Source organism: Grampus griseus (assembly GCF_964374135.1).
Source record: "Grampus griseus genome assembly, chromosome: 11".
Taxonomy (NCBI): domain Eukaryota; kingdom Metazoa; phylum Chordata; class Mammalia; order Artiodactyla; family Delphinidae; genus Grampus; species Grampus griseus.
Genome location: NC_139005.1, coordinates 64,305,329 through 64,329,137, shown reverse-complemented (window position 1 = coordinate 64,329,137; position 23,809 = coordinate 64,305,329). Strand labels below are relative to the sequence as shown.

The 23,809-nt window shown below is 37.8% G+C and overlaps 1 protein-coding gene across 9 annotated transcripts in view; it reads left to right on the top strand.

The window, feature by feature from the left end:
* Window positions 1-948: 948 nt before the first annotated feature.
* Window positions 949-23,809, top strand: part of PPP1R12A (protein phosphatase 1 regulatory subunit 12A) — a 151,215-nt gene continuing 128,354 nt past the window's right edge. For 5 of the 9 annotated variants that reach the window (XM_082665355.1, XM_082665352.1, XM_082665348.1 and 2 more), the window contains exon 1: window positions 950-1,414. In XM_082665355.1, the coding sequence (XP_082521481.1) occupies window positions 1,178-1,414 (237 nt within the window). In that variant the 5' untranslated portion in view covers window positions 950-1,177. Of the gene's footprint in view, window positions 1,415-23,809 lie in introns of all 9 variants that reach the window. The other 4 variants (XM_082665354.1, XM_082665351.1, XM_082665350.1 and 1 more) reach the window with 2 other exon arrangements.

Below are 23,809 nucleotides of genomic sequence, written 5' to 3'. Positions count from 1 at the left end.
GTCGTAATCGTCATTGTATCGCCAGTACCTGGAACCATGACTGGCTCATAGTAAGTATTCACAAAATACCGGTTAAATCCATTGCGTAGTACTAACATTCCTTTTGAACTCTAGAAGCAGCTGGGTCTTTATCCACCCCTAGAAAGCGATGGAGCAGGAACCAGAAATCCCTTAAAAGGTCAGGACCAGTAACAAGGCAGAGCTAAACTCCGGGGTAGTAGCAGACAGGATTAAAGCATTGAAAGAAGGGAAAGAGGACCCAAAATACGAGCGAGAGAAAACAAACAAACAAACAACAAACACAAACACAACAAAGCAAGAAAAAATAAGCATAAGATGAAAGACGTTTCTACAGTGGAGGCTGGCAGAAAGCCACTGCAATTACTGCAGGTCAACCCTTGTCACAAGGCGGTCACCTTGGGCTGAGATCTGGCGTAACTACCAACAAATCCCTCGGCTGTACACACAGACCCTGCTTTTAAAAGGTTCTTAGCAAATTCATCTGAGTTCCTCAGAAAGGGAAATCACTAGCGCTTAATTCACGACCTATCTATCCTCCATTCTATTCAAATAACGCAGCCAATAGGAAAATCCTCCGCCCTGAGCAAACCACTCGGCAGAGCTGAGACAGCCCTGGAGGCAAGTCTGCCTCGAAGAGCCGCCATACAACCCGACTGTTGGCCTGCGGAACCCCAGGAGCCCTCAGCGGGGCAGGACAACCTTCCTTCCCTGTCTCCGCCCTTCCAGGTTGGTCCCAGCCCCCGCTGCCCAGGCGGCCTGGACCACACCCGCTTCCCTCCGGTGGCCTAACCTCCCCCGCCGCGGCTCGCGGGAGCGCTCTTCCTGGGGCGGGGACAAGCCCATGGCGCATGCGCACTGGCCGAAGGGCGCCTCCCTGCCCGGATCTCGCGAAGTTACGTTAGATTGGCCGCCGGTGACGGGTGGCCGGGCGGGGGGCGGGAGGGCTTCTGAAGTAGGAAGGGAGGTCCGTTCGGCCGGGCGCGCCGCCCCAGTGCTCTGTGGGATACTGGAAGTCTCGAGCGTCTCCTCCCGGTTCCCAGCCCTCTTCTGGCCAGCACTCATAGAAACAGTCACACACCCCCTGCCTCCCCTCTCTTCCCTCTCCGCCTCCCCTTTCCCCCCCTCGCGATAAGAAGACCCGGCGGCAGGAGAGGGGATGAAGATGGCGGACGCGAAGCAGAAGCGGAACGAGCAGCTGAAGCGCTGGATCGGCTCCGAGACGGACCTCGAGCCTCCCGTGGTGAAGCGCCAGAAGACCAAGGTGAAGTTCGATGATGGCGCCGTCTTCCTGGCCGCTTGCTCCAGCGGCGACACGGACGAGGTCCTCAAGCTGCTGCACCGCGGCGCTGATATCAATTACGCCAATGTGGACGGACTCACTGCCCTGCACCAGGTCTGTGCGCCCCGCCGCCGCTCTCCTGACCCTGCGGGTCCTCGTTAGCCTCCCGCCTGGGCCTCCCCTCGGCTCTTGGTCTCCTGAGGCTGGGGGCGGCGGGAGACTCCCTGCCGCGGGGTGAGGGGGCGGCTTCCCGCGAAGGAGGGAGGGAGAGAACTGGTAGAGGGAGGGCCCTAGGCTTGGGGCTCCCTTCAGACCAGTTGGTGGTGGAGTAAGGGAACCAGGAGATTTCCGGGGCAGAGGGGGAAAAGGACTGTGGTCCGCTTGGGGCCCCAGGGCCATTTGTGGACGTGTGTCTGGGATTTGGGGTCGAGATGGGGAGCGGTGTGGTGGAGTTGTGCCTGGGCCCCCGATGTCAATGATGTCAGAGTCGGAGGACGGCGGATGCTGAAGAAAACTACGAACAAGAGGCACTGGGGACACTTGGGTAGAGGGGCGTCTTTGGCTTGTTAGGAGGGCGTTGGATTTATTGTAGTTTTTAGGACTTGATTATAAATAATGATAATAGTAATCAAGCGCCCTAAGCCGAGTGCCCTGAGCAGACGGTTTCCTGTTTTCTCCTTTATTACTCTTGGTCACTGGGGAGGGGGAAACTGTAATTTAGCTGATCTGCACCGGCTGAAGGGGAGAGGGTGAAAGTGGGTAGCGTGAGGAAGCGTTCTAAAGGGCTTGCCCACCGCGGGGCCGGAACGTACGAAAGAGCCTCTAACTCGGAGTAGCGTTTGCCGCAGTGTCAGAGATCCTTTGGCCCCAGGTCCAGGGGTGTGCATTGCGGTTAAAAAGAGAAGAATAAATACGAGGCACTTTTTTCAGAGCCGGTTACCAAGCTCTCATTTTTCTTTTGGGGGGTGGGAAAAAAGAAAGCTGTTCGCGAACTTTTCTCAAAATGGATGCTTTGTGCATGTTAAAGTTTTATAGTAGTCTGATTGGGATCTCTCAATGTTAGCCAAATAAGGAGAAACTATTGGCAATCCGGAGATAATGTTGCTTTGCCTTTAACAGGCCAAAAGCAACACAACCACTTAGAGTTCTTCTTAAAAAGCAATTTTTCAGTGATGGTAATAGGTGTCAAAACATAAACTCTTTCCATTTTATTAGTGGACAACTTGGAATTACTAGAAAACGACTTAACAGCAATAGCTTCCCCTTACAATGAAAAGACTTGTAAACTAACTCAAAGTTGCCTTGGTTATATGTGGAAGATGTTATATGTGGAAGATGTTGATTAATGCTGTGACAAAAACTTGTTTGGGAGGTTGAAACTTATGGTTTCATATTTCATGCATATTGCTGCTTTTTTAAAAGAGGTGTGTGGTGGCGTTTTTCCTTTTACTCCTTCCTGTTTAGTGAATGATGACTTTTAAATTTTATTTAATTGAATTCTCATATCAAACTTGGCTTATAGCCTTTGTTTACAAAGTTGACTGGATGAACTGTAATGACTGACAAATTGCAGGACAAATCTGGAATTTAGCGTGTGGCACCCAGTAAAAATATAGCATGGTCTTTAGCTCTTTATCTGTTCCATTAATTTAGAGTCTCTAATGTATAACAAACTTTTTATTTGGCTGAGGTTTATTTTAAGCTATAGCATAACTCTAGATTCTAAAAATATGGTGTTGAAATGAAAGAAACTTTCAGCATTAGAAATGATAATGTAATTATGTAGGATGACTCTTCAAATTTCTTTCAAGTGTAATTTACATGGTTTAGTATGGAATTGATTCAGAAAGACAGATTATTGTATGCTTGAGGTCAGGTTAAGGTTGCATAATGGTTTATATCAGTATGTTTTATTAAAGTTGTCATATAGAAATGTAAAGTTATTACAGTTGTTGAGGAACCCAATTATATTGGCTTGGAGGAAGAGGAAAACTTCTAATATTTATATTCTTATTGGCTTAGGTAGAAAGAGAAAATACATCTAACAGGCTTCTTAGAGGTTTTTTTTTTTCCTCCTCTAAATTTGGACATGTTGCAAGAATTATCAGACTTATCAAAGTCTTCCTGATAAACTGAATTCAGTGGTTAGTTTGGCATTATTTAGGTGTTGTCTTTATTAGATATTTTGTTTTAGCTGACAAACACTTAAGCAGAAGTTGCCAAGTTTATGCATAATCATTTGCATAATTTCTTTTTGTAATTTATTTGCACATTCCTTAACTCAGTGAAGCCAAAGTCTTTAAAATATCAACCATTAAAATTTTTATTATGTTTTCTCCACCCTCATTTCTCGTTTATTGACTCTTGTACTTTTTTGCCATTGTGACAGAGAACAAGGAGTTCGCTTTCGGCAAATTCAGAACAACAGATAGTGAAAGGTGATAAAACTTTTTAAAAAAAGAATCACAAAAAATTTTAACCTTAAAAATCTCTTGGATACTGATTGCTTTAAATACTTAAATTATAAAACCAAAATTGACCCATTGATTTGTTTAATAGCCCTTGAATAATTTTTTTAAATTTAACCTCTTGAAAGCTCATAGAATAACCAGAATGTTTTTACCAGATTAATTATTGGTTATAAGTCTTTATTGAATTTGTTACAGTATTGCTTCTGTTTTATGTTTTTGTGGGTTTTTGGGGGGGGGGTTTGGCCACAAGGCATGTGGGATCCTAGCTCCCCGACCGAGGATCAAACCCGCACCCCCTGCATTGGAAGGCAAAGTCTTAACCACTGGGCCGCCAGGGAAGTTGGATGGAGTGTCTTAAATTTCACTGTCAGGAGAAGAGTTTTAGGAACTTTACAACCCACAAATCCTCTTCTTAATCTAATATTTTACTTCCATTTTAATATAAACAGCTTATATTTAAAAGTTTCTTTAATTAGTTGAATGTTCTTTCTCATTAGAAGTTACGAAAGACAGTTTCCTTTTTTGTGTGTGTGTAAAAATAGGTCATTCATATAGGAGAAAAAGCAGTGTTTCTAGTCAAATTTCCTATCTTGGTCTCTAGAATAACCTCCCTTCCCCTAACCCCCTCCAGTAGCTAGAAAACAGTACTGAAGTTACGTTATAAACTTCTGATTTTCTAGAACTGAGGTCTAGAGTAGAATTTCATTTTTATCAGTGGGCAATAATCAGCTCTGATTTAAGAGCTACCTGGTAGAGTCTTAATACTATATGATCTGTATCTTTATTTCAGTATACTTTATAAAGATTTTAGGAGAGTAATAATAGTTTTCTATAGAATGCTTTATTGCTGATGCTTACTGATACTGGTGTGCATAAAATACAGGACTGAGATTTCTTCCAGCAGTTGTGAGTGTAGCCTTTTGATTTTACCTTAAAATCTTATCTGCTTCCTCTGCGCCTGTGACTTCCAAGTCAGTTTCCAGTTCTCACATTGCTGCAGAGCTCCAATCCCTCATTTCCATTTTTCTACTGATGACGAACTGTTGATTTAAAGTAAAATATTATTCGATATATTGTGATTTTATATTTAAAAATATATCTTCAAGTAGTGATGTAGTAAATAGAGGTCCACCCCCTTTGCCGTAGAATAGCAACTGTTTATTTACATCAATATCAGGAATTTCTTTAAATTCAACCCGAAATGAATATTTTTCTTTCTTCGCCAAACCTATTCTTCTCATCGATGCCTATTTCTGATAATGATGTCATTAATCTCTAGATTAAGCTTTAAACATTTTAATTATTGTTTACTCATCCCCTTGTCTACATATAGACACTCAGTCTTCATAACTGCCTTCACATCAGTTCTTTTTCTTGCTACTCTTATTATCAATCTAGGTCATACCTTTATTATTTTTATCCCTAGAGTAAAGTAATAGCCTAATTGCTTTCCCTTCCTCTTCTCTCCCTGGTCCAGTCTAGCATTCATACTGCTATCACATTAATCTTTTAACAATATCATTTCAGTCATGTCACTCCTCTCCATAAATTCAGATTTAAAGTGTTTCACCATTTAGGTTAGACCTGATATATCCCCACTGTGTTATATCCTTTACTCTTTTTACTTCCATGCCTATGGCCTTGCTTTTTCCACCACTAGAATATACTCCCTCCCTCTTTGCCAATCAAAATCTTGGTCATTATTCAGGGTTCAACCCAGTTGTCCTCCAGAAAGGATCTTTCTGTCCTTTGAATTTGTATAATAACTATGTCACTGGAGAGACTCTCCTCTGGGGTGCTCATTTTACCTTACATTTTGCCTCTTTGCTGCTGTTAAAATGCTTCTTACTGAGTAGTGTGTGTTTTTAAGTTTGTCTTTCCTGGCTGACTCTAAGGACCCAATCTTCCACATTTTTGTATTTCCAGAGCCTGGCACACAGTAGGCGCTCACCAAAGATTTATTGAATTTTATCTTTTACCTCGTATCATAGATAGGAAGTTTTATAGTCATTTGTATGTTGTAAGATAAATCATTAAAACATTCACACCCAGCTACTTAGAGTACAGTTCTTGCACATGGTAGAACTTGTTGTGGATCTTCTGTGCAGATATTTTTAATGTCTTGAGATTTTAAAAATTTTTTAATATTAACCTCCTTCCCATTAAAAAAATTCTGAACCAGTTTAACTATTGATTAAGAGATAGAAAAATATTCACTCGAGTCATCAATTAATTTGCTACCTTCTTTATAAAGGTCTGAACTAGGTCCTATAGAGGAATACAGAATACAAAAAAATTCTGAACCGGTTTAACTGTTGATTAAGAGATAGAAAAATATTCACTCGAGTCATCAGTTAATTTGCTACCTTCTTTATAAAGGTCTGAACTAGGTCCTATAGAGGAATACAGAGAGTAGAATTAAATCCATGTTCTTTGCTATTATAATTTTAAAATAAAGTTTTCCTTTTGATTTTCAATAGATACAGACTTGCAGGTAAGTTTAATATTACATCCCTTTGCTCTTAAAATACAAATTTTATCTACTTCTGAGGGAGCCATTTGAAGCTTCTTTGAGGAATATGTGACTCCCCTCTTGTCAGTAAAAGGAATACTTTTGTTGAGTTTTTTCTCAAGTGCTTAATCTTCTCAGCCAAGCCATTTTCACTGAATCATAATCTGAAATGTAACTCTCTTTTAAAAAGTATTCTAATGGGGCTACTTAAAGTGTTTTCCAACCAAAAGGAAAAGAGACTGGAAGCAGCTGATATTGAGTCTCTTGTTAGAGAATAGTGTAATTGCTGTATATGAGAAATCTCTTTAAAACTGAATGTAGAGTTTATAATTGTTTCCTTTTTTTTTTTTTGGTGGGGGATATTAAGATCTTGGAAGAATCTGTTGGATACCTTATAACTAATATTAAAACCTCTGTTTAAAAAATATACAGTATAAGTTATTTTCTCTACATAATCTTATTTAAATGGCTGATGGCTCTTCAAACTTTTTATTGAAATCATCCTAACCATAAAAAACAAACAAACAGAACAAACCTAAACAAAATTTCTAACCCCAAACTGGCCCCTCACTAGCCATAAATGGGGTATTCTGGTAGGGCACCAGTGCCTACAGTGCTGTTGTTATAATGCCTTCTCTGCAGTTGATGCCTCTGTGCTTCCTGGCAACAGTTTTGTGGTCTGACTTTGAAGTGTCATAACCAAGACCATCTTTCATGTACTTCAGCTACAGTGTGATTGCAAGCTGTGACTGAGCACTTTCTAGTATAGCCAGGTAGAAACATTAGATGGAATAGAGGAAAAAATTTTTTCATTATGTTTGTTATCACATTTTACAATACTGTTCACATAAGAGGTGTACTTTAAAAACTGTCTAGTTAGATAATTTAAAAAATATAACTATTTAGAAACCTTTGGAGGGAGGCAAAATATAGAACATTATTTTGTTACTGCTGTAACATGTTACTTCTTGACACTTCCCAAAGTTGCTATTTTCTTTGCCTTTCTGCCTGCCAAAAATGATGATTTTCACCCCACTTTTCTTTTGAAAGTTTGTGAGGTTCCACAGGGGTTGGCAAATGGAGTATTGGCATTTTGGTATATCTCTTTGAAAGGTCGAAGACCTCCAACAGTCATTTTTGAGTTTCTTCTAAATAAGGGTTGGATATGTAGTAGCCATGCCTTATCCCAGTGTTATATTGAAGAAAGGAATTGGCTGGTGAACATTTGCTGAGGATTTGCTACATGTGAAACATTATGTTAGATAGTTTTATAACCAATATCTCATTTAATTCTCACAGTGTCCCTTTTTTCTTGCTCAGTGTTACCAAGATAATAAGTGGCAGAGCTGGATTCTGACACAGGTTTATGTGATTCCAGAGCCCAAATTTAACACTATGCTACATGTCTTTTAAGTCTGAAGAAGAAAGTATTCTTAAATCTTCCAGTAATTATGGTTGATGATTAGTAGTTGGAAGTTCTTCCATGTTAATCAGTAGAGAATCAAATGAAACACATACACATAGATCTAATTATATTCTTCATCTGCTGTTGTTTGGCTAGTCAAAACTTTTAAGAGCTTTCTATGGTAATTGAAATGCAGTAATGCCATATTTAAATTAATCTCTAAATCTGTCCTAAACTTTAGGAACTGCCAGGATTTTTTTTTTTTTTTTTTTTTGCGGTACGGGGCCTCTCACTGTTGTGGCCTCTCGCGTTGCAGAGCACAGGCTCCGGATGTGCAGGCTCCGCGGCATGTGGGATCCTCCCAGACCGGGGCACGAACCCGTGTCCCCTGCATCGGCAGGCAGACTCTCAACCACTGCGCCACCAGGGAAGCCCCCCAAGATTACTTTTGACTGACCATTATGTGCATAATATTTGATCAGGTGCTTTCGGTAGTTACAAAGGAAGTTACAACAGCAACAGAACTCTTTTTTTAAGGACAGGGTTTACTTAGTCTTTAAACATCTTCATTTTTCTTTCTCTTAATAACAATTTATATTAATGCTTTAGGCATTTTTACATACTCATTTACAGTAAATGCTTTATACATTCACAGACTTAACTTTTTCAATGAAAAGATATAAATTATAGGTAAACTCATATCACTGATAGTGAAAGAAGGAAGGCAAGCAAGCAAGCAAGCTCCAGCTTGTCACCACCATTTAGCTTAATCTTCTGAAATTTACTTTCTGTACAATGATTATTATTATTTATAATTAGGACTTGAGACATTACATGAAATGCTAGTAAAGTTACCTGAATTAAATTTAAATTCTGAATTAGTAAAACAAACTTTTTAATATTTATCATGTTTGATTTTAATTGGAAGCCTTTTGTTAGTAGGAATATCCAAGTCATAAGAATATTCCATTCCTTAAATCATTTTGCAGAATTTAGCCAAATTATATTTCAAGTCACCTTAGAAAAGGCAATAGAATTTTTTTTCTTAGTGGTAGTAAGTGAGAGCACCATCTGAAATGTGATTTACTTGTTGCCTATGAAATCATTGGTTCCCAGAATTGTACATTTCATGGACCAATGAAATGGTTTCTGTTTTTTGTTCTTTGTTTTAATTATGATGACTAAAAGAGGAGAACCTAATTTTTATGTTGTCATGTTAGGGCGTTAAAAACAAACAACTTGGTAACCTTCTACCGTCATCATTTCATAAAAGAAAGAATACTTTAACAAGAAGAAAAGGATATAGTATCCAAATAAAGGACAGTGGAGCCTCATATATTAGTCTATAAGATTATTGCTGTATTGACAACAGATGTTCTTGATGCTCTTCCATGAAGTAGATAGTTAAGGGTGAGCAGATTTCAAAACTTTATACCCTGTGTTCTCCATTTGGTAGGATATGAGAGAGTGCAGGTGGTGGCAGGCCATATCATCAGGATGAAAGTGCCTGGTCCCTGATCACTCAGTAAGAAGTGGAAAAAGAATTTACCTGAAGAGATTCAGGAGATTGGTGAAAGCTTTCTTGAGGAACCACTGGTTTCATATTTATATTTCCATAAGCCTCTGCATATGTAATCTTTCTCTGGAATGCATTTCCCAGCTTATTTGTATTAAGACACAGCTCAAAGCATAAAGTGTGGACTTGCTTGACCACGGGGGTGCACAGTAATTCTTTCACTTACTATTTAAACCCTAAGTTTGGCACTTACACACTACCTGCTATTGTTAGTATATCTTATCTCCAGACAGAGTAGTGAATTCCTTCAAGTGGGGACTTTGATTCATTTTTCTTTAAATCCCCTTTGGTATCTGCATTTTATTTTAGCAGGTGCACAGTAGATGTTTGTTGATTTTTTAAAAAATGAGCACAATGTAAACTAATCTTGTGAAGAGCAGAGTTCATAGAGAATAAAATGATGACAGTTTGGGTAAATATAACAACCAGCAAACATTAAAATGTTCTAATTAAAAAGTGTATACCAATAACTTACTTTATGATAATTATAATGTAAAGGTAACCATTATTACAGTCAAAATTTAGCAGGATCTTAGATTTTTTTTTGAAATGGAATGTGTTCCTGATTACCAATACAAGTAGAATTTTGCTCAGTTTATGTAACATACTTTAAAAATGAATTTCTTTAAACAAATCATCCAGTATTGGCTTAGAAGAGGAATCCCTAGCATATGTCATTAGAAGCTAATTCATATTTTCTAATGATCTTAATCATATTTTTTTCCTAAATAACACTTTCACTATGGATCCCTGTATGTCACTATTTTTCTGACCTTGTTAGTATTTTGGTTGTTTAGCTTTTCATTGTTATGCTGGCTAACCATAAAAAGACAAAGTTGAGCTCTGTGTTACTGCCCTAAGTGTGCTTGCTTGACTTGAATGCTCTTTCATGGGTGGAGACATTCCACATTGTCATGTGTTATATAGGCATTTCTGAAATGACATTCAGTAGAAACCATGGAAAGAAATGAAGGCATTCCTCAGCTGTCACCTTTTCAGTAATCTATTTAAATGCGTTATGTGCACTGAGTGAGATATTCTGCAGGGAGAGCTTCAGTGACTAAAAAGCGTTACTTTAATTTGATTATTAACTCATATGAACTGAAAATTGCATGTTTTACATATTTAACATGTTTCCTAACGAAAAAAATCATAAGGTTGTAGAAAGTTTGTACCATTTTCTTGAATACTTGGAGAAATTTTGTGACTTGATACCGTTTAGAAGTTAACCACATGGGAAAGTATATTTTCCTGGATTAACTGTTAAAACACACACACACACATCAATTACCTTTACTTTGTAGTAAACAAACTAAAGTGTATACATTTTATTAGCCTTCAAAATTATATTTTAGATGGTTCTAAATATTAATCCAATATTTGTACTTTTCCTTGGAACATTTCTGGAACTTTTCTGTCGGAGCTTCAGTTCCAGCAGGTTCTTTTGAATATCCTCTGTGTTGAGTTGAGTTTGTGCTATTGTTTTTTTTCTTTCAGGAAAGTTTGTAAATTTTGAAAATGATAGTCACTGGAGACATGTCGGGTGAAAATAGTAGATGCTGGGTAATCATGGTTAATAAATACTATCAGTGATTAAATGATATTTTCTAAAAAGCTTTTTCTTAATTGGAACATGATTATAAAGAGTCCAGCTTGGATTTTAGTCAACTCTTTTTACATTGCTTGGACTTGAGAGTATGCTTCAGAATTTCTTTATGATTAACTTAGTGCACTCTTCGTTTGTGTTCTGAATTTTGCGTGAAACAAGTCAACAGCTTATATAGCTTGTGAATTGAACCATGGTCTTTTTTTGTGTTTTCCACAAAAGATTTTGATGCTGCTGTTGCCAGATCATGACACCGTATTTCATTAAGAGCTGTTGTTTTTCTCAAAGATAAGTTAATTTGTACAGTTTTTATTAAAAGATTAGAACAGATGACATGTTCAACAGTTTATATCCTTTCCAAGTACATGGAATGATCTGCATAAAAATTTTGCCTAATATTCAAGTTTTTTCACTTTTAAAATGTCTATTGCTATTTAACTTTTAGCCATCTTTAAAAAAAAGCACTAAAATGTCTTTAAATTTCTGATTTTCTCAATGTGGTATACATGAAAATGCCTCAAGTAATTATTAGGCCTTCAGTGCCTTCTATTCTTGCTTTTTGTCTTCACCATCTCCTTTTTAATTTTAAACATGGCTTACTTTCAAGTTTGTTTATTGTTCTATATGTATTTTATCCCAAACAGAAATTGAAGAAGAATAATTATTTAAGTAATTAAAGCATGATAGAAAAATATAAAAAAAGAAAATAAATGCTATTCAGATTTTCAGGCATGGAGCTAGCTAGCCCCATTTAAAACTTTAATAGACTCTCTTTATCCATCTCTATCCAATATATAATTTTCTAAAAGTGAGTTTATATTTAATTTTCTGGTTTATAACCTACTTTCTAAATTACACATTTTTAGAAATATTACTGTGTTAATGAATATTGGGTCCGCTGTGTGAGTTTGTGTGTACATGTGTGAGTACGTGTGTACATCCTAAAATTTATTTTCCCAGTTGTCTGATGATGAATATTTAGTATATTTTCAATTTCTCATGATTGGTGGATATTACACTATGTATATCTTTGCTTACTCATGATATTGTATTGTTCAGATTGTTTATCTTAGAGATTTCACCTGCAATTTTATATGTTTTGCCCAAGATAACATGATAACATGCTGTTTTAATGCTTGTTATGCAAAAGATATTTTCAGTAAAGTCTCTAGTATATTTAATATAGAAGACTAACCTTGAAAGTACTCCAGCTGACACACGTTACATTCATAATGTGATGATGTCATCTCCCTTCTCTGAGGCACCCATAGAAAAATCTGTTTTACTCTGTGTGTTAAGAAAATTTGTAAGTTGTTTGAAATATTAAACAATATTTGTATTTGCAGGTAAATGTTGCTATTATTTGTTTCAATTAGTGATTAACTCATTCATGAACAAATATATAAATCATTATTTATCATATGCCTGGCATAAGGTCCCTGTGTGCATGTAGTGTGTAATCTAGAGGAGGTGGCAGTGGGTGTTAGAATAGATCTAGGGTAAGATGAAATTTTTTACTAGGAGGACTTAACCTAGAATGTCAGGGTAGACATCCCTGAGAAAGCTATGTTTAAGTTACAGGAACTTAAGAGATGTCTTGAGTCTTTCATGACTCTGTTCCCTCCTGTTTGTCTTCTGAATGCTCCTGTTCAGTTTCTTTTTCTGATCTGTTTCTTTCTTAAAGAAGAATGTTCCAAAGTTCTCTGTGTCTCTATTTTTTCTTTTCCATATCATTCATTCTTAGAGTTTCAACTGTTCTCTTTTTATATGATCTGTTCTCCTTTTTGTATAATCTACATCTTATTTTTGATGTCGTCAGTCTTCCACTTACTAAACTACAATTTCAGGGTCTTCTTGTGTTTACTCCTTCCGCTTCCAATATACAGTCAATAACTCCTATCATGCACACCTGAAAAAGAAATACTCCCAAACCCATACTACTTTTTTATATATTCACTTAACAGAATTAAAGGCCTACTTTGTGTCATACACTATTAAGTACTGGGGGGGATATGCTTTTAAACAAAAGAGATATCAACGCTACCTTCATGGAGTTTAGAGTAAAATTGCTTAGCCATCAGGAAAGTGCAAATCAAAACCGTAATGAGGTACTACTTCGCACCTAATGGAATGGCTATAATAAAAACAACAGATAATAACAAGTGTTGAATAGGGTATGGAGAAATTCCATCCCTCATACACTGCTGGTGGTAATGTAAAGTGGTGCAACCATTTTCAACCACTTTCAAAACAGTCTGGCAGTTCCTCAAAAGGTTAAACATAGAGTTGCCGTATAACCTAGCAGTCCTACTCCTAGGTGTATACTCAAGAGAACTGAAAACACATGCCCACACAAAAACGTGTATGTTAATGTTTATAGCATCATTATCAAAATAGCCAGAAAGTGGGAACAACACAAAATATGCTGATGAATAAATAAAATGTGGTATGTTTTGTTACGGAAATCAGTGGAATGTTATTTGGCAATAAAAAGAAACTAAGCACTGATACTTGGTGCAACATAGATGAATCTTAAATACATTATGCTGCGTGAAAGACACCAGTCACAAAAGACCACATATTGTAGGATTCCATTTATATGAAATGTTCAGAATAGTTAAGTCTATAGAGACAGAAGATAGATTAATGGTTGCCAAGGGCTGGAGGTATTGAGGGGAAATGGGGAGTGACTGCTAATTGGTATAGCATTTCTTTTTAGGTTGATAAAAATGTTACAAAATTAATTGTGGTGATGGTTGCACAACTCTGGATATACCAAAACCTTTTAATTATATACTTGGAATGGGTTATTATGTAATGTGTGAATTAATTTACAATAGGCTGTTGTATTTTTAAAGAATGAAATTAGGTATTTATCAGTGTTCACCACAAAAAATTGAGGCACTGGCAGAGGCTTGGTATTCATCTCTGTAGTTATGATGACAAAGAAGACAGCCAGTCATTGTCCCTGCCCTAACACAGCTTGCAGTGTATTAGGGTATATAGATAAACATAAGGAAATTATACATTTATGTCAGTTATGTGTAATGATATGTAATGGTTATAGTACAAAGTGGTGTGGAAGTTGATGAAGGCACATCTCACCTTGATTTGGGGAAGGGGAAGGCTTCCTGGAGAAAGTTATTATTTAAGCTGCTGCGTGATGAATAAAAGTTAGCCAAAGTTGTAAGGGAGGGAAGGGTATTGGAAACTATTTCAGAGAGAGGGAACAGTATGTGCAAAGAGCTGGAGGTGTATAGAAGTGTTGAAGGATTTTAATCAGGTTAAATGAGACAAATTTTCTCTTTAAGAAAAATCACTTTGGCTGCAGCGTGGAGAATGCAACTGAAAAGAAGACAAGACTGGAGGCAGGGAGGCTAGTTCAGGAACTTGAGGAGTCTAAGAGAGATGAACTAGCTTAGTGGAGGTGAAGTTGGTAAATAGTAGATGAACTCAGGACATATTTAAGAAATAGAATTGGTAGGAATTGGAAGGGGTTTGAAGTGAGGGAATAGAGGCAAAGATGTGGGTGTGCTTGGTTTCCAGTTTGGATGACTAGGTGAATGGAGTGCTTTTCACAGGATGTGTTCATTCAGTAAATACTTTGTGCTTACTGTATAGGTCAGGAGCAGAGTATATTTGAATGCTATTGGGGGAGACAGGCAGTAAGCAAGAAATTACAATCAACTGTGAAGTATGCTAAAGGACATATAGGATATTGAGGAGAGGTGGCCTACTTATAAATAATATATAAAAATCTTGTTTGGAGAGTGTTTTGTCTTGGAGTTAGCCTGTTTTCTTAGATTTGAATACCAAATAGAAAAGAATTTACGAGGCTACAGGAAAACCACAGGATAAGGATTCATGATTAGAGTTTTTAGGGCTTTGGTGAACTGTCCAAAAATACATGCAAAGTTTTGTGTTTGATTTCCTTTGCCTTTCACTTCAGAAGAATTAATTAAGAACTTTTAAGTAAGATCAGATTTATTTTTATGATATTGTGGAGGAGGGCAGAGTGTGTCTTTTTAGGGATATGGGGATGTGGAGAGGTAGAGCACAGAACTGTTGGAGAGCAATAAAGGAGTGGTAGCTGTAACAGTCTAAAAGTCTTTCATTGCCTGAAATAATGCTCTGTGAAAATAAGGTCATAGGTTAAAATGAGAGGTGAGAGTACATTTCTCAGAGCATGTTGGATTTTGCTAAGAATTGTACAGTTAAAGAATTCATTCAGGGCTTCCCTGGTGGTGCAGTGGTTGAGAGTCTGCATGCCGATGCAGGGGACACGGGTTCGTGCCCCGGTCCGGGAAGATCCCACATGCCGCAGAGCAGCTAGGCCCATGAGCCATGGCCGCTGAGCCTGCGTGTCCGGAGCCTGTGCTCCGCAACGGGAGAGGCCACAACAGTGAGAGGCCCGGGTAAAAAAAAAAAAAGAATTCATTCAACAGTCTCTGGCAATTCCTTGGTGGTCCAGTGGTTAGGACTCTGGGCTTCCATTGTGGTGGGCACGGGTTTGATCTGTGGTCGGGGAACTAAGCTCCTGCAAGCCGCACAGTGCAACCAAAAAAAAAAAATCCTCTTAACTTTTTTCGGTTTCTAAATTTAGTAAGCTGTGTTTTCAGGGAAAATAAAGGTAAAATATTAGCTTTAACTAAAAAACTTATACATTGATATTTTTTCTTTTTTGCTCAAAATATTACTAGAGTTGCTTTGAGTATTTGTGACTTTTTTGCATATTTTAATGTTTTTTTAAAGTTGCACAGGTAATGAGAAAAGTAGCAGTTCTATAAAAAGGTTGTGTGGGTTATTTTGACCTTGAGCAAGCATCATTGGGTTTGTTTTAGCTTAAGTGAAATAGGAAATGGTTATTATATATTTTTTTGTACTCTCATAGTTCTTTATTTGTTTGTTTATTCATTTGTTGTTTTTCCCCCCACTAGAAGGTAACCTCAGTGAAGGCAGGACCTTGTCTGTCTTGCTGACTGTATCCTCAGAGCCTATGACAGTACCGTAGTAGGGGTGTATAGACATTTAATGAGTGAACACTAAGTGACGTCTCTCCATCAGTCTGAGAAACTTAGAGATGATTATGTTGGTATCATTAATCATGATTATGTATGCACCCAAGATGCACTTTTACTATTTACTTTACAACTTCTGGTAACTGTTAACATCAATCTAATTTATATTCCTCCCAGTCATCTCCCTCCCTTGCACAAATTTACTGACTCTCCAGTATGTGCTTTAAAAAACAATATGCTTTTATTACTGCCAGCCGGAGTGGCCTGCATGGGGTGGTGGGTGCGCCGGGCTCAGGGTCTGTGTGGACTGTGAGGGGTAGATGATAATTGGGAGGCTGAAGGAAAGGGAGTGGGGCTGGAGGCCAGGCCCAAAGACTCCTCTGATTTACTTCTGGGAAGAGGTAGACTTAATAAATGAGTCATGGCAAGCTATGGCCAGGCCGCCAAAAAGATTAAGAAATTCTTGGAAATCTAGCTGCCCATCAGAGTTGAGGTCCAGTTTCTTCATCATGCGGTCGAGGACACCAGGGTACTTCTGGTTCTTTGTGAAGGCACCCAGCTCTGTATTCATGAAGATAAGGAACTTGGCCTTGGAGAGTTTGCTGTTGTTACTGTCCCTTCCAGCATGCTTTTGGAAAACAGCAATTAGAGACTCGATGCACCGTTCAGTCTCTGTAGGGCTGAATATTTTTGCTGTGTCGGAGAGGAGCAAGGCACGGGGCTGCGAGTGGGGAGTGGCGCGGTGAGCCTGGTTACTATATATATTAAACCTTAATTCAAAATTACTGTGGCATTTTTTCCGCTTTTTAACCCACCCTTGACATTTAAAGCCAGTCTTATTGGGGAGTGGGGGGAGATTATGTGTATGTTTGTTTTATGTGTGAAATGGACTGATGATACGTAAATTGTTCCCTGTAAAATTACACTTAAGTGTCAGAAAGTTAGTTGCAAGACAGTATGTGTGATGTGATTCCATTTGGGGGGAAATGTTGTTTGCATAGAAAAAAATCTGGGGAAATTACCCCAACTATTAATGGTTATGGATATTCTGGATTATGTCATCTTTGAATCTTTTACAACAAGCAGAAAAAAGTGATGAAGATGAATCTGAACTGGAGAAAAATGCCTGAATGGCTACTTCCAGTAATGTATTCAGGATTAAATATAGAGACATTGACATAATGAATGTTAGTTTGCTAGTCTTTGTCCACTCAAGGAAGCTGGTGTTTTAAATATTTATTTCTATATTATGCCTATCTTTTCTCTGAACCTTTTATTTCATAATGAAAGATTGATTGTCATTATGATGTACACCTTGGGAGAGTTTTACAAGTAAGAAAATGAATTAGGGGTTTAGTTGGATGTATTTTGAAGCTTTTGGCAAGTAGACTACCAAGAAAAGATAAGCATAATTTCCAAAAAAGCAGATAGTTTTGAGGAATAAAGGGATTTTAAAAGATTGAAGAGCAATTTTTATACAGTGAGCTCTTTTGACTTGTTTTATATGAATATGAAAATGATGAATTTAATGATGAATATCTGTTTTAAGAATGAATTGAAAAAATGGCCTCAAATCTCTAAGAATAGAATCAGGAATGGTGAAGCTTAGAGTTATGTGAATTTTGTGAAAATATTTTTGAAGACAGTGAAAAGAGGGCTTTTAAGAGTTGTGAAATGGAGCAAGACTAGGAAGAAGGAAATAACTGATGGCATAGCCCTTAATTTACATGTACATTTGTTAAAAATGGTCTTCTGGGGCTTCCCTCGTGGCGCAGTGGCTGAGAGTCTGCCTGCCGATGCAGGGGACGCAGGTTCGTGCCCCGGTCCGGGAGGATCCCACATGCTGCGGAGCGGCTGGGCCGTGAGCCATGGCCACTGAGCCTGCACGTCTGGAGCCTGTGCTCCGCAACGGGAGAGGCCACAACAGTGAGAGGCCCATGTACTGCAGAAAAAAAAAAAAAAAAAAATGGTCTTCTACTGTAACCAGCAGAATTCTAATATCCATTATTAAGCGTATAGTTTTAGAAGAGGTTATGTTGATCACTAGATGCCCATTTGAGTTTTCTGAAAACAAGTTTTGTGTTGACCTATCTTTACTTCCTTTTTTGACAAGGTTGGTAAGTTCAAATGAGGGAAATGTTGCAAACGTAGTGTAGCTTGATTTTGTAGTACAGCACTTGGACAGGCTCTTGTTAGATCTTTGCGGTTAACATGACAAAAATCTAACATGAATATTAGCAGGATTGGATGGATTAACCGCTGGGTGAACCACTGTATACATGTCAGTCTACTGATTAATCACTCAGTGTCAACCCAGAGGAAGGACTAAAATGTAGTGGTCCTTGTGTTCTTGACCCTATCTTATTCAACATTTTAGTAGATTAAACTGTAGAAGCTGAGAGAGAACTCTAAAAAGTGTGAAGTAGTAGGTTTTAAACAGTAAAATGAAAAGATAATGCATATTAATGTAAAATTCTGCATTAAAATATTGATGGCTATAGGTTGGTAGAGACCATCTTTTTTTTTTTGTTTTGGTAGAGACCATCTTTGACAAACATGAGAAAAATGTTGCTTGAAAGTTTAAAAGGAAGCCCAGGGTCTGACAACAGTATAATCATTTTAAAATGTACTAATTCAGTGTAAAGCTAAATTAGTATTTAGTATAGATTTTTTAAAAAATCCGTTCCTTTACACTGTTAGATCACATCTGCAGAACTGTGTCTAGTTCTACAGTTTGAGATTTGTCTACTGTTTCGGCAGATCTTACCAGTTACAGCCTTTTTTTGATTACTCACCGGTGGAATGGCTTTGTATAATAAAATTATTTCTACTGAGGAAAACCTATATTCCAGTCCTTTTTCTAGATTTGTTAACAAATGTATACATAATTATATACACACAGTTGCAGTTCTTCATATATCTTAAGACCCCCCCAAATCATCAGCTCAACTATTTTCTTTTGAGCCTCTCAAAAAAAAAAAGGGAGCCAGTTTTCAAAGCCACATACTTAGCCGTGGTATTAGGAGAGCCACTAGTAGTAAAGTGGTAGAAGGACCTCTTGCACATGTTAGTTAGGATTCTTTGTTTTAAGTAAGAAAAGCCCATTGGAACTAGCCTAAATAAAGTAATTCACTGTAAGATTATAGAAATGTCTTACAGAATCTGGGCTTTTGGAATGAATTAGAGCCAGGAAGTGTATGCAACCCGGGAAGTCTTCTAAGTTTCTCATCATTGTTTCCACCAAATCCACTTTATTCTTTTTGACAGCAAACTAGATTTCTTGTTTTCCCAGTTCTGAAGGCAAAATAAAAGGGCACCAACAATTTCAGAATTTGTACCTGGTCTAGATATCCAGAGAGATTGATCTCCTTCTCAGTTCTAATTCCAGATTCCCAGGAAAGGGACCAATTGATCCACCTTAGGTTATTCATATATCATCTGAGGTCATCAACAGTAGCTGGTGGGGTTGGGTGCCTCTGAGCAAACATACCTACTCGGTCATTCTAAATAATGTATTATGAGGAAATGAGGAAGACAAAGCTAGAATTAATAAGTGAGTTCATAAAGAAGCAAATATCGATTGTATAAATGCACAATCTATAAAAATGAAAAAGCATAAATAAACGTTAAATCTTAAATCAGCCGTTCTCAAACCTTTCTGTTTCAAGGCCCCCTTTATACTCTTAAAACTTGAGAACAGACTGCACCAACAGGGCAAGTAAAACTGGGGAAATCTGAATAAGATAGATGGATTATATATAAATGTCAATGTCATGGATATAATATTACTGTATACAGTTTTCACAAAATTTTATCGTTAAGAGAAACTGCAAAGAAATATCTCTATTATTTCTTACAACTACCTGTGAATCTAATTAACTTAATAAAATAATATTAAAAATTTTGTTTATTATTATTTTTTGTCTATTATTATTTTAATGTAAAAGAATAGTGAAGAACCCAAAGACCTTTTTTGTTTATGTTGGCTGTCTTCCAGTATTTAACAAATTAGAAAGTAAAGCTCAAAAATCTTTAAAATTTTATTTATTTAAAAATAATAACTCATATGCCAATGTAAATAACATGTTTATGAAAGATAAGCATTTTTCAAGTCAAAAAATTTAAGAAGGGCATTGTTTTACATTTTGCAGTTTTTTTTTTTGTTTGCGGTACGCGGGCCTCTCACCGTTGCAGCCTCTCCCGGTGCGGAGCGCAGGCTCAGCGGCCATGGCTCACGGGCCCAGCCGCTCCGCGGCATGTGGGATCCTCCCAGACCGGAGCACGAACCCGTGTCCCCTGCATCGGCAGGTGGACTCTCAACCACTGCGCCACCAGGGAAGCCCCTGCAGATTTTAATGTCTTGCTTAATAGATGATAAATGGATTCTCGTAACTATTTCTGCACATAGTCTGTTGTGATTTCACATATTTAGCTTCTGAAAAATTCCACCATACACTTGTGAGAGAATGAGAGTATTAACCTTGCCAGACTTCCTGTAAGGGTTTCAGAGAACCTCTGAGCTAAATAAGTGAAGGGATATACAATACCATGCTCATGGTTTGGAAGATTTTCTATTATAAAGAAGTTAATTCCAAACCAATCACAGATTCAACACAAGCTGAACCAAAATCCTAGTGTTGTGTGTGTGTGTGTGTGTGAAAAATGACAATCTGATATATAAATGAAAAAGGCCAGATATAGCCAGGTTAATCTTTAAGAACAAAAAGGTGAGAGGGGAGGGACAGATTGGGAGTTTGGGATTGACATGTACACACTGCTATATTTAAAATAGGTCATCGACAAGGACCCTACTGTACAGCACAGGGAACTCTGCTCAATACTGTATAAAAACCTAAATGGGAAAAGAATTTGAAAAAGAATAGATACATGTATATATATATAACTGAATCTCTTTGCTGTACACCTGAAACTAACAAACATTGTTAATCAACCCTACTCTGATATAAAATAAAAATTTAAAAAAAGAACAGAAAGGTGAGAGGACTTATTTACTCTGATGGAAAATAAATGGAACTCAGCCAACCTATCCATATGGAAAAAGAGTTGACACCCTATACTTTGCACGATACACAAAGATCAATTTGAGATGGATTGTAGATCTAAATGTGAAATATATAATAATAGATATTGAAGAAGGTAACATATGAAGATATCTTTATAAACTTCAGGTAGGGAAAATATGTTTAAACAGGACACAAAAATCATTAACCATAAAAGAAAAGACTGATTAACTGGAGTGCATTAAAATGAAGAATTTCTGTCCCTCAAAAGATAGCATTAAGAGAAGTAAGCTTCAAAATGGGAAGATATTTGTCTCACATACAGTTGACATAGGGCTTACATTCAGGGGTGTGTATGTGTGTGTATGTATGTATTAAACTACAAATGAGTAAGAAAAAATCCACAATCAGGCACATCACAAAAGGAAATATTCAAATGGTGATAAATGTTCACCATTAATATTCAAATGTTATTAAATGACAAAAACTTATTCAGTATCGTTCATCAGAGAAATGCAAGTTAAGATCACAGTAAGGTGTTAGTACATATCCACCAGAATGGCTAAAATTTAAAAGACTGATAATACTAAATGCTGAGAAGGATGTGGAGAAACAAGAATTCTTATACACTGCTGGTATAAGAAGTATGTGAGATTTCAAATGAATTCAAATATTTTTGAAAGTTATCTCTTTTGCTAGGTTAGACATGTATAATACCAATGGAAACATGTACTCTGGATTACTACATCTTTTTTAATAAATTTTTTTTAATTAAAAATTTTTTTTTAATATTTGGCTGCCTTGGGTCTTCGTTGCTGCACCTGGGCTTTCTCTAGTTGTGGCGAGCAGGGGCTACTCTTGGTTGTGGTGCATGGGCTTCTCATTGTGGTGGCTTTTCTTGTTGTGGAACACGGGCTCTAGGCGTGCAGGCTTCAGTAGTTGTGGCACGTGGGCTCTAGAGCACAGGCTCAGTAGTTGTGGCACATGGGCTTAGTTGCTCCGCAGCATGTGGGATCTTCCCGGACAAGGGATTGAACTCGTGTCCCCTGCATTGGCAGGTGGATTCTTAACCACTGTGCCACCAGGGAAGTCTCTGGATTACTACGTCTTTTAAAGCTGAAATTTCACAAGAGACTGCTGAGGCTCCTTATTAAACTGATTCATTATAAAACTGTTAGAATTTATATTTGTAGAGGGCAGAGATTCTCTTATACTGATTAGTTGGTGATTGAACTATGAGTATTTCATGAATTTAACAATGTTTGTTGAGTTCTTTGTATGTGCCAGGCTTGGTACTAGGAGCTAAGGAATACAGACAAACTTTTGTTCACATTAATCGAATGATCAATCAGTGTTGAGTCTTTTGAAGGAAAAGCATAAAATATTGTATATGTCAAATATATTTCATTTAAAAATACATAATAAAGGGAACGAAAGGTTTTGAGAGTTTGGATGGGATCTCTGTGGAAGTGATGGTTGAACTGAAAGCTGAAGGATGAATTGGTATGACTTGGTAAAGTTGGTAGAGGGTGGAGGGGTAGAATCTTGAGGAATAGGTTCTGGACAAAGGAAACAACATATAAAAGCCCTTCATAGGAAGGAGGGAGGGAGCAAGGCCCAAGGAAGAACCCAGTGGAAGTGTGACCAGAGCACACTGATGAGAAGAATGGTACCACAAGAGGTATAGAGAGGTAGGTCGAGGTCAGATCTAGTAGGACCCAGTAAGTCCTAATCCATTTCATACTGAGAGCTCTAGAAATGCATTGGAGATATTTAATTGCCTTAATATAATGAGATTTGCATTTTTAAGAGACAACTGCTGCCTATAGAAAAGATTGAGGTGTGGGGGAGGAGGGAAGAGGGAGTTCTACCAGGAGGCCAATTCCAGAGGCTGTTGCAGTAGTTCAGACAACAGATCTTTCCTCAGATGGCTCTTCAGTTGAACACTGGTATTTTACAAGATGTTAAAAGGTATTCTAGGTGGGGGAGGGTGTAAGAATTCTGTGGTTTGTATGTTTGAGATGATTCATAAAACGAAGGTAAGGTAGAATTTTTCACAGTCTTCAAAATGTGCTGAAGGAGGCGAGTGAGGAAGGAGCTGAACCCAGGTGATGGAAATGCAATCAGGGTTTTGGGCCTGAAGGAGGTTTAGTTTTAGGAAATGGAGAATAGCCTGTGAAGGAAGATTGGGAGGATGCATGGTGGCAAGCCCAGAAGTATAGACTTGGTGTATAAATTGGTAAAGAATATAACACTGGGGGCTTCCCTGGTGGCGCAGTGGCTGAGAGTCTGCCTGCCAATGCAGGGGACACGGGTTCGTGCCCCGGTCCGGGAAGATCCCACATGCCGCGGAGCGGCTGGGCCCCTGAGCCATGGCTGCTGGGCCTGCGTGTCCGGAGCCTGTGCTCCGCAACGGGAGAGGCCACAACAGTGAGAGGCCCGCGTACTGCAAAAAAAAAAAAAAAAAAATATAACACTGGAGTGAATGAATTAAGGTCTATTGGAGGAAATTTATTTGATAGTTATGGAAAATAGCAGCTTGGAAGCCATTTCAGTAGTTCAGCTCAGAGATGAAAATATTCCTTCCAGTCTCCCTTTGATTTTATTTGATACTGTAGGTTTCCTATTTACCAAGAAAGAGTTGGGTTTTGGATCAGTATTTTATCATTTTTATCTTTAGAATTCTTTGCTAATGTTACAAAGTGATTTTTATTAGACGTTGTAAGAAGTTAGGAATTGATGCATTTTTTACTGCTTTCCAAGTCAGTAATATTAACTTTCTTAGCCACTAGCTACATTTTCTGTTGTAATAGAGTTGCATATACTGAGTACTAAATTGAGAAATTTTTAAATAATTTGAACTGATAGTATTCAGCTTTGTACAATGACTAACCCTCAAA